The 13,911-nt window shown below is 32.2% G+C and overlaps 1 protein-coding gene and 1 non-coding gene across 2 annotated transcripts; one reads left to right on the top strand and one right to left on the bottom strand.

Moving 5' to 3' along the window:
• Positions 1 to 2,070: 2,070 nt before the first annotated feature.
• Positions 2,071 to 12,634, top strand: Smp_000580 (hypothetical protein; the record flags this gene model as incomplete). The annotated part of the gene is made up of 8 exons (XM_018790396.1): positions 2,071 to 2,225; positions 2,293 to 2,482; positions 2,546 to 2,751; positions 3,445 to 3,614; positions 8,013 to 8,194; positions 8,246 to 8,356; positions 10,667 to 10,921; positions 12,590 to 12,634. The coding sequence occupies 8 exons, from the start codon at positions 2,071 to 2,073 to the stop codon at positions 12,632 to 12,634; spliced, it is 1,314 nt and encodes a 437-aa protein (XP_018646308.1).
• On the bottom strand, positions 3,190 to 3,261 carry Smp_tRNA_01524_Pseudo_TTG.1.1. The gene has a single exon. It is a non-coding gene (tRNA).
• Positions 12,635 to 13,911: the final 1,277 nt, after the last annotated feature.

Below are 13,911 nucleotides of genomic sequence, written 5' to 3'. Positions count from 1 at the left end.
GAGATTTTTAGTTGAATTTTTAAGTGATATAACCATGTTGGCCAATGTGGATAAAGTCACAGTTACGCTAAGAAATACAATGCATACCTCAGACCAGTAATATAAGTCATTGAGATCAATTTTAAGGTCATCTAATCCGCTATTTTATAATTTCCTCAATCAATTTACCATGAACGATGCGACGATGATAGATGACGTTTTTCCATAAAGAATACACCAAACGTAATTTTACATCATCTCTTGAGGAACATTAGTTTACAGTAATTTTCATGACTGAAGTTTTTGTTGCACTCCCAATCAACAGGAGACTTTTTATTTATGTGAGTAGATTTCATGAGACTTACGTTTTTAGTTTCAATAAAAATCAGATATATGTGATCCTGCTAAACATTTAACGGTTGTTGGCGTAAAGGAAATCCACTAACTTCCTAACATTCATATACCTTGTTCGGGTAAAGATGAGAAGTTATAAAAAAACTACTTCTTAACAGTTGCTATCGGCTGACTAGCAAGGTTTTTGTTCTTTAGAACGAATAAAAGCTAAATATACTTTTATATGAACCATTTCTAATTTAAAATTATTCTCAAAAACTTAATTGCGATACACTGTCACTTTTCGTTGGTGTATTTTCCTTCTAAATCTGCAAGTAAGTGGCAAGAGTACTAATAGACAAATTGTTACCAACCTATTACATTAATTTTCAAGGTTTGAAATCACTCACCGTACGGTTGATGCTACCTTGACGTGGTGGTCGGACTTGCCTATTGTGATGAACCAGTCGGGCTATACTGTCTGAAAAAATCATTTATGAATGTCCTGCCATCCCAGACAGGTTGGTTAAAGAGCAATATAACTAAAAGCATCATACCAAAGGTCCGAGGGTGAAGTTTTACTGCTGACTGTGCAGAAGTGTGATAGCTGTAAGGTGTTTCTCTCAGACAACCAGCAATCCTACCTTTCGACAAGGAAGGGTGGGGTTAGAAAAGGTCGACCCTAGGAGTGCACACCTCACCATATTCCACAGACTTTTGTCCCCATCGGTAAGGTTAGAACAAGTACGGAGTTAACACGAAAATTACCTACAAAAGGGTCATGTGTGACCGGTCTCAAGCAGTTGTCTCTTCAGCACCGTGGTAACGCTCTCAGGTCACTAAGACCGCTTCTAACCCAATTTTTCTTTTTAGGTAGCCCTAGAAGAACCTTTCCAGGGTGTGGACAACCGGTAAGTAAGAGCTTCCATTATACCTCTAACAGCACTCAAGATAACTGTATTCATGGTCAATTTCCCTCCTCAATTCTTATTTGCCATGCTTTGCAATTGATCCAGTACTATGTGCCAACAGTCATATGCTTCACTGTGATATTGATAGTTTCCCGATTACACATTTATCTGTGGTATCTTCTGGCATAATGCAAACTGGTTTGATAAATTTGGAAGTATATCATGCCTAAATTCCCATTATAAAATGTCATCTGCATAATGACTAAATTGTCATTCTGTTTATGGAAATAAAAAGATAAGAATTTCGAATTATGAGATATTATTCCTAAATGAAAAGTGACGAAACTAAATCAAACTTTTAGTGCGTCGTGGTCCAACTTTCTACTTGGTAAAGAACAGCACATATTCCTTTAGTATAGTGGGTACTATGGCAAGGAATAGGGCAAGATCTATATTACTGATTCACTAGTGAGAACCGAACATAAAAAATGTTCATCTATGAAACTATGAACTAATTTGCATTCTGTTCTCTGATGTCAGTTACAGTAAGATAAATTACCGATTCCCCAGTACACAAAACTCCAATAGGCGTTACTTTATTAACTAGAAGCTTAGTATGATGAATACACAAAAACTTGGGTCTAAAGAATTGAATAAAAGTTGTAAGACTATAAAACACAGAAATTTCACCATATCTTTGGTCACTTCTGATAGCTTGCCTTCAACCACCTTTGGAAATAAGCAGTTGTACTGTTGTCTAATATTTTTATTGTTCAACATGATGAGCCGATTATAAGCATTAACAATTTTCATTTTAGATCTAGTTTGACATTGTTTCTTCAAAAGAATGCCAAGGCCAACTTCAGCTCAGTCTGAACAAGAAGACAATACTGATTTACTATTGATTGAAGAATATGAACGATTGCATAATCAATTAAGAATATTACAAAATGAACGTCAAAAACAAACTGAAGAATTCACTGTTAAGCTAGGCAAATATAAGTAATGTTATAATAATATTTTCTAAACATATACCTAATTATTTTACCAAAAAAATATATCTATGTAGAAAAGCCACAGAAATTTTAGAAAAAGAAAACGAAGAAATTAAATGTCTTCTAACATTAGTTGATAGTGCACAAAATAGAAAACAAGATATGAAATGTATTGAACAATTAAAACAAATTTTACAAGAACAAGATAATATACAATTACAAATTGATGAATTAAAAACTTATGGAAAACGTTTAGATAATGAAGTAAATATTGAAACATACTACTTATTAATTATTTTAATTAATTAATTAATTTTAATTAAATAGATACGTAAAATAGAAAATCTTATACAAGAAAAACAACAAATTCGTTTAATACAAACTAAAAAAGAAACAGAAACTGCTGAATTAAAAATACAAATTGAGAAAAAATTATTAATCATGGAAAATAATTTACACGAAGTAATTGTTGTCAACCAGAAAAAAATTATTTTTGGAAAAAAATTTTTCTTTATAGAAAAATATGAAATTTTGTGATACATTAGCTTATAATAATAAAATTCGTCATGAAATAGAATGTGCACGAAATGAACGAAATATTTATTATTCTATACATCAAAAATTAAAAGAGAAATTAATACATTTAAATAAATTAAAAACAAAATTAATTCAACAAGCAAATATTACATATGATCAAAGGTAATTTTAACATTATTATTATTATTATCATTACTATTATTTTCATATTCACTTAGTATTGTTTGTTTGAATCTTCCCATTGATGTTTTAGGACTGCAACTAGTCAGTCTCTTTTATTGGCATATGTGCATACTATGCGTATTGCCTCAATATAGCCTAAATTTACAAGCATGGTAAGCAAAGATGGATAGTGGCTAGTAGTGGAATCCAGGACGCGCGTTTCGTCCTATTTGGGACTCGTCAGCTGAATGTATCTGCATATCAGAGTTGACATTCACTCCGGAACTCGAACCCAGTACCTTCCGCTTCAAACGCCATCGCGTTATCCACTCGACCAAGGAAAACCTGGAAGCACTGGATGGTTTTCCTTGGTGGTCTAGCTTCAATTGACTCATGATTTCAACTATGAAAAATACTAAAATCTCCACAAAATCCCTTCTGATAATTACTATTATTATTAATTCTAAAAATTATTCTTTTTTTTAAACAAAAATCATTTATTTAAGGGCAGATGCGAAAAATAAAAGTAATGCATTAAAAGAAAAAAATGATAAAGATAGTGCTGGATTTGAAACTGAAATTAAAGATTTACAAAGAATTATTGATCATAATGATCAATTAAGAAAATTTATGGTAACTAAATCAGATGAACGTTTGGAATGGAAACAAAAAGCAGAAAATCGTAGACGAAAATATGGTAAGTAGTAATAATTCATTGTTTAAAGTAACTTACTTATTATGTGACTAAAGGGAAGTTTTTATTTCAAGTTTTCACTAATTGGATTGTTATTTAGAAAATACAACTTCATAGTTTTATGAACCGACGACTTATAACCAAGAATAAATTTAGGATGCTCATGTTTCACGACTGTAAAATTAGTATCCTAGACACCTAAATGAGTCCAGTTGTTTGATAATTTCGAGGTTATGATTAGAAAAGTGAATAAAATATTATATGTATCCTTCTTGTTAATTATTTGTCGGTTTTCATATCATGTTAAGATTTTACTTCTATTCCACTCAAAAAAGTATTGCCTTCGTCTAACATCGACATTGATCAAGTAATAGTTCTTTGCCAGATAAGAGAATAATCAATACACTAGTGTATGAAACACATAAACCTCAGTCAAACTGAAAAATATTCACAAATATGTCTAAACTTGATGATTTAAGGAATACTACAAACTGATATAATTGCGTCATTATTATTTACTCTTGACTAACTGAATCTTAAAAACCATATAGTCCGAATAATACAGACTTATTTGACGTCCTTACGAACAATCTAAAGTAAAAGATTATAATGTATTGAAAGAGAACACGAGTGGGGACAACCAAACGTATTTAGGCACAAAATTACAGAATATCTCAGTAAAAAAAAGAGAACCATATAGTAAATAATTAATTTGCAAACTATTAATCAATCGTCTCAATCTTGACTGTTCCTTATGCAAATATCAGTCCATCGTCTCCGATTATTATTGTTCATGCATTTTCATACCAATCACGTTTCGTTCCCGTTCTTTCGTTATCGATCTTCTACTGAAATACATTCAATGATCGACCACTGTTATATACTACTTATGTAGATATAAGTAACCCACACCACAATATTACTGAAGACTAGTTATTTATACATTTCATATCAGTATTGTACTTCAATAATTTGAGTAGAGTTGTTAGAAATACAATTAACTAACAAACCACATTTCATTCCTTACAATTCTTCCTACTGATAAATTTGTCTGAAAAGAGACAAATGTAGTGGAATAATAATTCATTTATTTCGTGTTTTCTCTTCAGCTGCCTACAGTCTAGGGTTAATGGTCTTGATTTTGAAAAAAAACTGTGTACATACTTTGCTTTATAATATTAGATATATTCTCATATATCAAGATTAATTAAACAACTATGAATATGAATGGACTATAAGAGATGTTTGAATGCTTCTATGTTAAATGATAAGAAAACATGTCGACAGCACATGTAGACAGGTTAATAAGAAAGTTGAAATTACATAATACCAACAATAAAAAGCACTGAGTATAAGATTAAATGCGTGTAGCCCAGATAAAACTCAAGAAAGTACGACAAAAGTGGATCTGTAATTCTAAGAATAAGATGTTATGTAACTAAACATTGGGAACTAAGGTCATTAAGGTAGTAATTTGGTTCTTGGTCCTATATGTATCAAGGAGAGAGACAATCAATATAAAGTAGACATTGACGGGTTGAAGGTCGACAATAACCAATCAAGACCATGGTTGATAGGAAAAGCTTTGAGTAATATGTGGAGAAATTCAAACACTTCGCTTCCACTTGAAGTTTGTATTGATGATCCTGTCCAGATGAATAACAAAAGCTCCACTACCAATACATCCAGCTCAGAGAAAAAACTCAACCTGAGCCACAAACCTTCTCCACCATCTCAAAATTCGTCTTCCCATATCATTTGGTCAGTTAAAACAGACTTCAGACACTAAACAATAGGAAATTAATGGATTCAATAAATTATCTGTTATAATTCAAAATCTTTGACAAGGTGAAAATCTGTACTGCTATATTTTTTGAACATCCACTTGTATGATATGAAGTAGACTGCACGAATTTCACAAATTATTATCTTCACTTGACAAGTTGATAAAAGCTAAGAGATAATGCACTTCTATTTGCTCTTACGATGAGATTGGTCAAAATTTTAAACCTGTAATGGTTCAACTATATACTGCTTCTAATATACATCCTTTAAGTTCTTATGAGATGTATTGGGACACGAAATCAATCAAGGAGAAATGGAAAAGTGACTCATTAGGGGAAACGATTGCCTAATTTCTCAAACTAAGGTTGATATTTCGTGACTATTTTATAGTACATTGAGGGATTAACGTTGTCGTGCTCACCCATTTCACTCAGTATGGAGTTTAATTTCACGTTAGTTTATAAATAACCCGAAACTGTAACAGTGTAGAACTTTAAAACTGTAACAAAAGCAATTTAACAGTTGAATTCATTAGTCAATTGAAGCTAGATCACCATGGAAAACCTGGAGGCACTGGACGGCCGTTTTCTCCCACTGCTCAGTAGTGCGCATCCACGATCCCGTCCCGCGAGATTCCAACCCAGGACATATCGGTCCCGCGCGCGAGCGCTTAACCTGTAGACCGCTGAGCCGGCAACCACTGGTGTTAATGTCTAACTTTAACCAATCCACAAAATTGAGCGACCGTCCACAAAAGCGGTGTTTAATATTCCACATTTTTCACTGATCATAGTGATTATGTTTATTTGTATTGAAAGTGATGTTCAGATCTATTAAAACTCCGGAATTACAAAATTAGATAAATAGATGTTAATCTTATGCAGTATGGATGGAATAAACTAACAAGCCTTTGGTGACCTGATGATCTGACTCTAGTTTTGATAGACGTCTGAATATGTTGTGAATATAAATCTTCCATTTAACTCCGTATATGTAGTTTTGGCATAGTACTAGACACTACAAATCTTTCGACTAAAAGGGGATGGGCAATAAATGTAAGAATTAATAATCTACATTTCTAAATTATATTAAATACGTAGATTTGTAAAGCTATTAATTCATCCACTCAACGTTAAACAAAGATTATGTCAATTGATTCGACTTCATGCTATCCTTTTCGGTTAGACATAAGCAACGTAGAACCTGGTACAAATGTCCATGGGTTCAGCATAACGAGATGAAATTACAAAAAAATCAGACTAATCAAAGGAGTGTCACAAACAGTGGTGGCAGGAAAGATTAAGCAAAGGAAATATGATTAACGTAGAAATAATGAATTCATTGGGATAAGATTATATTGAAACTCAGTACCAAAGTAAGGACAAAAAGTGAGTACGTATGTCTCATTGTGATCGATTCCGAAATACGCCATTCAACTTCCCTATCTATTGATTACAATAATTGCACCCAATCTGGTAATCTACGAATAGGGGTTACTTAACTTTACAACATACTTTTATGGAATTTCACGCTGTACATACTATTGATAGGTAAAGTAAATTTACTGACTTATTCACAGACATTTATTTGAACAAGATATGTATTGAATATGGTTATTGACTTTAAAATATATTTCGACAAATTAACTGCGTGAAATATTAAGTATATAATTTGAAATTTTGGTATGACAGCATACAGAATAAAGTCCAGTCTTTAAAGGCCAAATGAAAAACGAACTCATAAACTGAATATTTAACTGTAAATTAACTACCACAGTAATCTCTGAACTATGTTACCTAAGATTCCCAGTCACTTGTAGTTAATATTACTAAGATAGTAGTTGACAATACTTCAACTCACTTCTATAATTTTGTGCATTGCTGTCGATGATGTTACCAACTTTAGCATCTATTGATTAATTAGTTACGTTGTGAAATTGATTGATCGTCCAATAGTGACTAATCTCATGTTTATCTAATATGGATAAAAATTTACCAAACAATTCTAATTGTGACCATTAGTTTAAATGACTCAAAATTGTTTGTTCTGTCTTGAGATGTCAGATGGTGGATAACGTGTTAGACTGTGAACCGGTGCGACCTGGATTGTTCCCTTTAAGGTCCTAGGTACGCCTCTTTGACTAATGCCTACTAGCACAAAAACTAGCTAGAGTTTCTTGCTAACTACTTCAAATCATGTAACATCTTGAATTACATTTCATTTAAAATTTCTCTTGAACCAAAATTCTTTGAATTTAAAATTTATGAACTGCATGAAACCACTTTCACATTTATTACTACTATTGTTTCAAATAGAAATAAAGGAATTCGTTCATTTACGCCTATATTTTTTTCATCTAGTTAGTTATCTTGTTGTATTCTTAAGGTAGAATGAAGCGAAACTTAATTTATTAAAGTTCTGCTTTTCGCATGAAATGGCAAACATTGTACTCAATATCTGAATGGTTGAATGCCACAGAAGAAATGCTTGAATGAAGTGCTTATCTGTAGTGATGCGCTAACACATTTCGTAGTTATATTCACCATAGTTCACTAAATATCTAAATGAAATTATTAATATTATGATTACTAAATTCACTTTTTAAAATTTTTTTAGGTGCTACTGGTGAAATAGCACAACAACAAAGAAGTCTAAAAATCCAAGAATATGAATCAGCAATGAATCGTTTACAATTAATCACTGGAAAATCTGATGTTGAACAAATGACTAGATATTATAAACGTAATGAAGATGATAACTTTACAATGTTTAAATATGTGACTGAATTAAATAATCAGGTAAAAAAATGACTAATTGATAATATACTTAAACAAATTATTAATGGCTAGATTGAATGCTTAAATGATAATATCATAAACATAGAGAAAACAATCAATGAATACGACGAAGAACAAAAAGTGTTTGAGAAGCAAAGAGTTAATAGAATGAATGAATTACAGGTACGTTTTGTTTGTATTACTACTTATTTTGCAAATTAAAATTATTGATTTATCAATTAAGACAATCCATGAATCCAGAATGCATTTTTGTGGTCATCATTGAGATTCACATTCTATGTAAAGACTAATGGTACTATCCTGATTCCTCAAACTGAAGTAGATAGATCAGAGTTGAAAGCAGAAACTTAGTTGTTGGAAGTCAGTAGATATGATCTCTTGTTCATAGGTTCCAATCTAGTTTGATCTGTTTTGTTTGGATTGGCATTGGGGATACCAGTGGTTCTTACAAAATATAATCTATCAAAATTTTACAAAACAAAGCCTGATATATTCGACCGGGAACTTCACTGACCCAATACTAATCGGGTTATTTAAAAAGTGAATTCAAACATCCCAATACAAAAATTGTACCATTACCAAGTCATCTAATCATAACCACCTTGAATAGTTTAACAAAGTAATATAAGTGAAAAATGGAAGTTTTATTGAGGAAAAATAAAGACACACGGTGAAGTGAATGAAATTATATTTTTCTGTAGATATGTAAGTTGTCGACGCTTCTCGGTTTCTCTCAATATGGATTGAGATCTCATCTTGAGAAACTTATGAATAAAGTAGAGATGCTATTGATGAAACTATCGGAAGCAATGAGCTAGCTCAAAAAGAACCAGCCACTGATGACGTTTTCAAGGACAATTAACTTTGTAATATTATATCCATACTGTCCAGAACCTATCATCAAAAGTTATTGGTTCAGAAAGTTGCCTTGCATGTTTAAAGGACAAATTTTTTTTACTCCTTCATGTTTACGGTAGGAGAGCATACAAGGAAATACTTATCTTCCGTAAGATACATCCCATTAGGCTTAATCAACAGAACGAATCTCCACCTGGAATTTGGTAATTGACAATTTATTCTTCATAAAAACTGATATTTATAGTCATCGTTTCTGTAGCATTTAACGTTTGATATATCCTATGATCTCATTTAACCTTGGTCTCATTTAAATATAATTCATTCCCGACTTCACGACTTCGGTAGAATATTGGTCATGGTTCAAAAAAAGAAGCAACAAAGAGTTATGAATTTAAGCTACATCATAATGATGCACCTCGTTTTGTTCAATAACACCAGTAGTAAAGACGCATTGCTGCATGATATACAATAATGGTTAATCAAAGTATGAGAAGTATGCGATCAAAGTATACAGTGACTATTTAGACTAAAGACATCTTACTCAATTAAATTTAAGGTCAACAATGACCTATTTAGATACATCCAACTTAAAACACTCAAATGTAGGGTGTTTATCTGAGCGTTCATAAGAATCATTGATAAATACGTCCAAAAGTAAACATTTATACGACTCACCTCTGAAAAACACTTATTAACTAGCAAGTTACGAAATCCGGTCTTTAAACTTACAAACAGAGCTATTAATATCATGAGACATGATGTATTGTTAACCCGATGGTAGATGCTTCACCATTCAGAGGCGACTCAGATGGTCTTATTTCAAAGAGAAGAATCAAGTTTGCCATGAGTAAGACATTTTACGCGGTTCAACTGATCATTATCAAAAGGGTCTATGTTAATGCGAAATCACAAGCATCGTATAAAAAATTATGTCATATTGCATTGTATCTATCAACTTTACACGTATGCATGGAAACACAGACACAGGGAGGAGCAATGATGATTTAGATCCAAGGGAGACTGATCATACACTTAAGTGAATATCAAAACAGTTAACCCCAATGATCGGATAGGATCACGGAATAGATAACCATCTTCCTTCATTGAGAATCATTTGGTTGAAACTGGTTGTACGCTTGATGTCGAGTCAGACTTTATGGTGTTACTCAAATAGTGTATACTAAGGTTTGTTGAAGAATTGGCTAAACGAAAACTGAAACCTTTTAAATGTATGTTGAAACAGTTTGTTCTAACATCCTAACCTACCCCTGTAATTCTGATTTATTATTCAGAGTGGTTTTCACATTGTGTGCTTTGTTACTATTATTATCGTTGTTTCCTCTTACGTTCTGGTTTTTTTAGCTGATCGTTCGTTCTTTCGTGTGCAATATCTTAATGAACATATTTGTGATCAGATTGTTCGAAATGTTTTGAGCAAATATATCACATCGCTTGAATAACCTTTATCTTTTCATTGTATAATCCAAACCTATCAAGGGATTAATCGTTTTACACACAAATTTTTGCTAGGTCCCGTTATGTCTTTGATTGACTGGATAATGTAGAATGTCATATTCTTTATAGTTTTCCCCTTTATATTTTCACAATGATTAGGCACAAATCAAGTCCGATAAAGAAGCAGCTAATACAGCTGAAAATCGTACAACGCATATACATAAATTATTAGATCAAATTAAAACAGAAATTAAACAGTTAACCATAAAACTTGGTTGTGATTTATCACGAATAACTGAAATGCTTGGCGGTGATGGCGATCAAATAACCGAAAGAAATTTAATGCTTTATCTTAACGTATTAGAACAAAGAGTAGATGAATTGCTAACAGTTAAATGTTATTCACAAAATAAAGTAAGAAATAGTAATAATATTTTATTCGAAATATTTGATATCTAGTTATTATTCTCATTTGTAGAATTCCCAGAAACATACAGGAAGTCAGTCGTGGTCTGAATACCTCATTAGTGACATTTGTGACTGTAGATCCGAGTGACAAGAGATCGAGTCCACCAGGGAGAACCAATTCCCTCATTATTGTACATACGCCTTTCTGACAAATACCACGCAGCACCAAATCCAGGACCAACTTTTCTGTCGACTACCTATAACCCGAACACTCTGTGCTAGAACACTCACTTTTTGTTATAACATCTTTTATATTGCCCGTGATTTGATTTTGTTCATAGTTAGTAACAGTTATCAGTGTCATTTGGGATACGAGTTTTATTCTGTTCCGATAAGTTAATGTCAATTTTCCGTTTTACGTCAGATGCGGCACACAACTAACGGCACTTGAACATGTAGAACCCTACAGTCGCGAATCAAAAGACGGTAAAAGCCGAGGAAGTGATTGTGGAGTAAGAAGCAAAAATGGAGAGAAAAACATGGGGTATTTATAGCTATTAGTATTGGCTATAACATCATTATGTGTCAGCTAATCCACAAGGAGGCAAGTTATACTACCGTCCAATCGAAGCATGCCACGTTGATATTCTAGAAGACTATATCGGGTCCTGATTAGACAGAATCTCTTCGGATACTTGAGAGCCTCTGGAGGCTTTGTCATTGTTTTCTTGGCTGTCCCAGAGATCTGGTAATTAATGCCAGATGCATCTCTTTGGTGAGGCCCATATATTACCTAAAAAAGTTATTTTCATTTCATTATAACAACTTTCTCAGAATAAACATTCATTTACTCTGAAGAAGTGGCTTACATTAAGTAACGAAACGTCAGAAATATATTTTTTTTACTGATTGGGACACGACAAAAATACATTTATTGCTAACTCTCTATCCAATGCTAAATTTATTTAAAACTATCAAGTGCAACCTTGGTATTGATACCTATGAAATAAGTTGATAGGATTTGTTAGTTCCAACAGTTTTCACTCAGTATTACTATGAAATTATTCCAGTTAATATATAATGGACATCCTATACTATAAAATAAATTCACAATTTCAAACATGACGACTATCTAGTTTAAGCAAATCCCTGTATTAGTTTATATTATGTTATTTACTGAACTGACAAAATAGATCCTATCATAACATTTTAGGGACATAGCGATGAGATGAATCAAGACAATCTGAAGATAACTTTGGCACCAAATTTCATGGAAACTATGAGAACAAACAGAGATACGTCACTTGTATTACCGTCTTTACAGTAAGTGGATATTTTTTTGAAATTGAAAACTGAATGTCAGGACAATTTTTATTGGAGTAAAATACATTTATGTGGATATTTTTAAGCTTGCTATTTATTTCAGTCTTACACATTTTTATGCTCCAACTTGCATGATGTAAACACCCAAGAATAATGAACCATATGAATACCTCCCAATAATATGTGAATTTCTTCAGAATAGAAATATTTTTTTTTTATTTTTACCATTTCCAGCATTTTCACTATATTTTCCTGTCAGTAATATTATTACTTTAATAAATACCTCAACTACTTACTCTGTAACCTTAATTAAGGTCTGGAGCATACTCAATGACAACTTTGTATTTTTAGCATGAAGCAACGCATATTGCTGAATGTCTAAGAGATTTATTCTAACTTCTGGGAAAACAAATTACACTAATCATCCCAGTTATCCTATTACACATTTATTTGGCATTATTTATTACTCACGTTTAATCTTGGTCATGTGTGTACGATAGTTCGTATGTCTTTAATATACTTACTTGTATCTCGCGCTTATTAAAGCTCAATAACCTAGTTATTCTCTGAACCGGTGTACTGCCAAACTCTAATGCTTTATACATTTGCCGAATGTTTTATCCAGAATAAGAACAATTGGTTGGTGATTTTTAACTTTTCAATGCATGATTCACTTGCTGAACTGAAAATTTATGTAGCATACATCAAATTATAATATACTACTAATATAAAATTATATTTTTTTATATTCTAAGAGATGAAGATGATACTAATGATGATGAAAATACACCAACATCAATCCGTCCATTATCACAAGCTGAAATAATTGGTCGAGTTACACGTCAATTACAAAAATTGGAAACGAAACACCATCCATCTATGAATACAAATAAAACTTATAGTCGTGTGTCATCACCCAATAGGCGACTGAAAATTCGCATGTAAATGAAAACGAATTTTTTTAAAATAATAATACTACTACTACTAATAATAATAGAGTATCGATTACGAGAATACTTTTTGAAAAATGTAATGATACCATCCTATTTTCAAGTAGGGAAAAACTATGCATTGACTCACATATTTAAAATACACACTGTCTGCACATATGGTTGACCTTATAATCATGGTTGATTTCACTGTTATAAATCAAAGTATTAAGATATTGGATCAATTTCCTTGTTCTGCTTCCTTTTTGGTAAAAAACTTATGGTTAAGTCAAATGCAGCTTAAATGGAGCGGGTTATGGACTATATTATCTGTGACGGCTAGTGGTACCATATGGCTGTTAAAGTTAAAGTATGCAAATTGAAATTTAAACCTCTGACTTAATGATCGAGATTCAGATACTTAATCAGTAAACCACCGATTTATAGTAACATTATAAAATCTGTATTCATGGTCGTGGAGATTCTTCTTCCATAGAAATTTTATTATTAGATTCGAATTGGACTTATGACGTAGAGAATAAGGAAAGTTACTCTAACTAACTAGGTGGCAAACCTATATTTTGATTGGTATAGTTAGGGATGCAACACATCGCAACTGTTGGAGAAACACAAGTGGACAGTGAAGTACTACTGAGTGAGAGTAAGACACCAGCACTGTCAACATTTGTAATAATTTCATCAAATTTATCTAGGTTAATTGAAAAACAAAAAATGAATTTTACT

The sequence above is a fragment of the Schistosoma mansoni genome (genome assembly GCF_000237925.1).
Source record: "Schistosoma mansoni, WGS project CABG00000000 data, supercontig 0113, strain Puerto Rico, whole genome shotgun sequence".
In the NCBI taxonomy this organism is placed as follows: Eukaryota; Metazoa; Platyhelminthes; class Trematoda; order Strigeidida; family Schistosomatidae; genus Schistosoma; species Schistosoma mansoni.
This window is presented reverse-complemented; position numbering and strand designations above follow the sequence as displayed.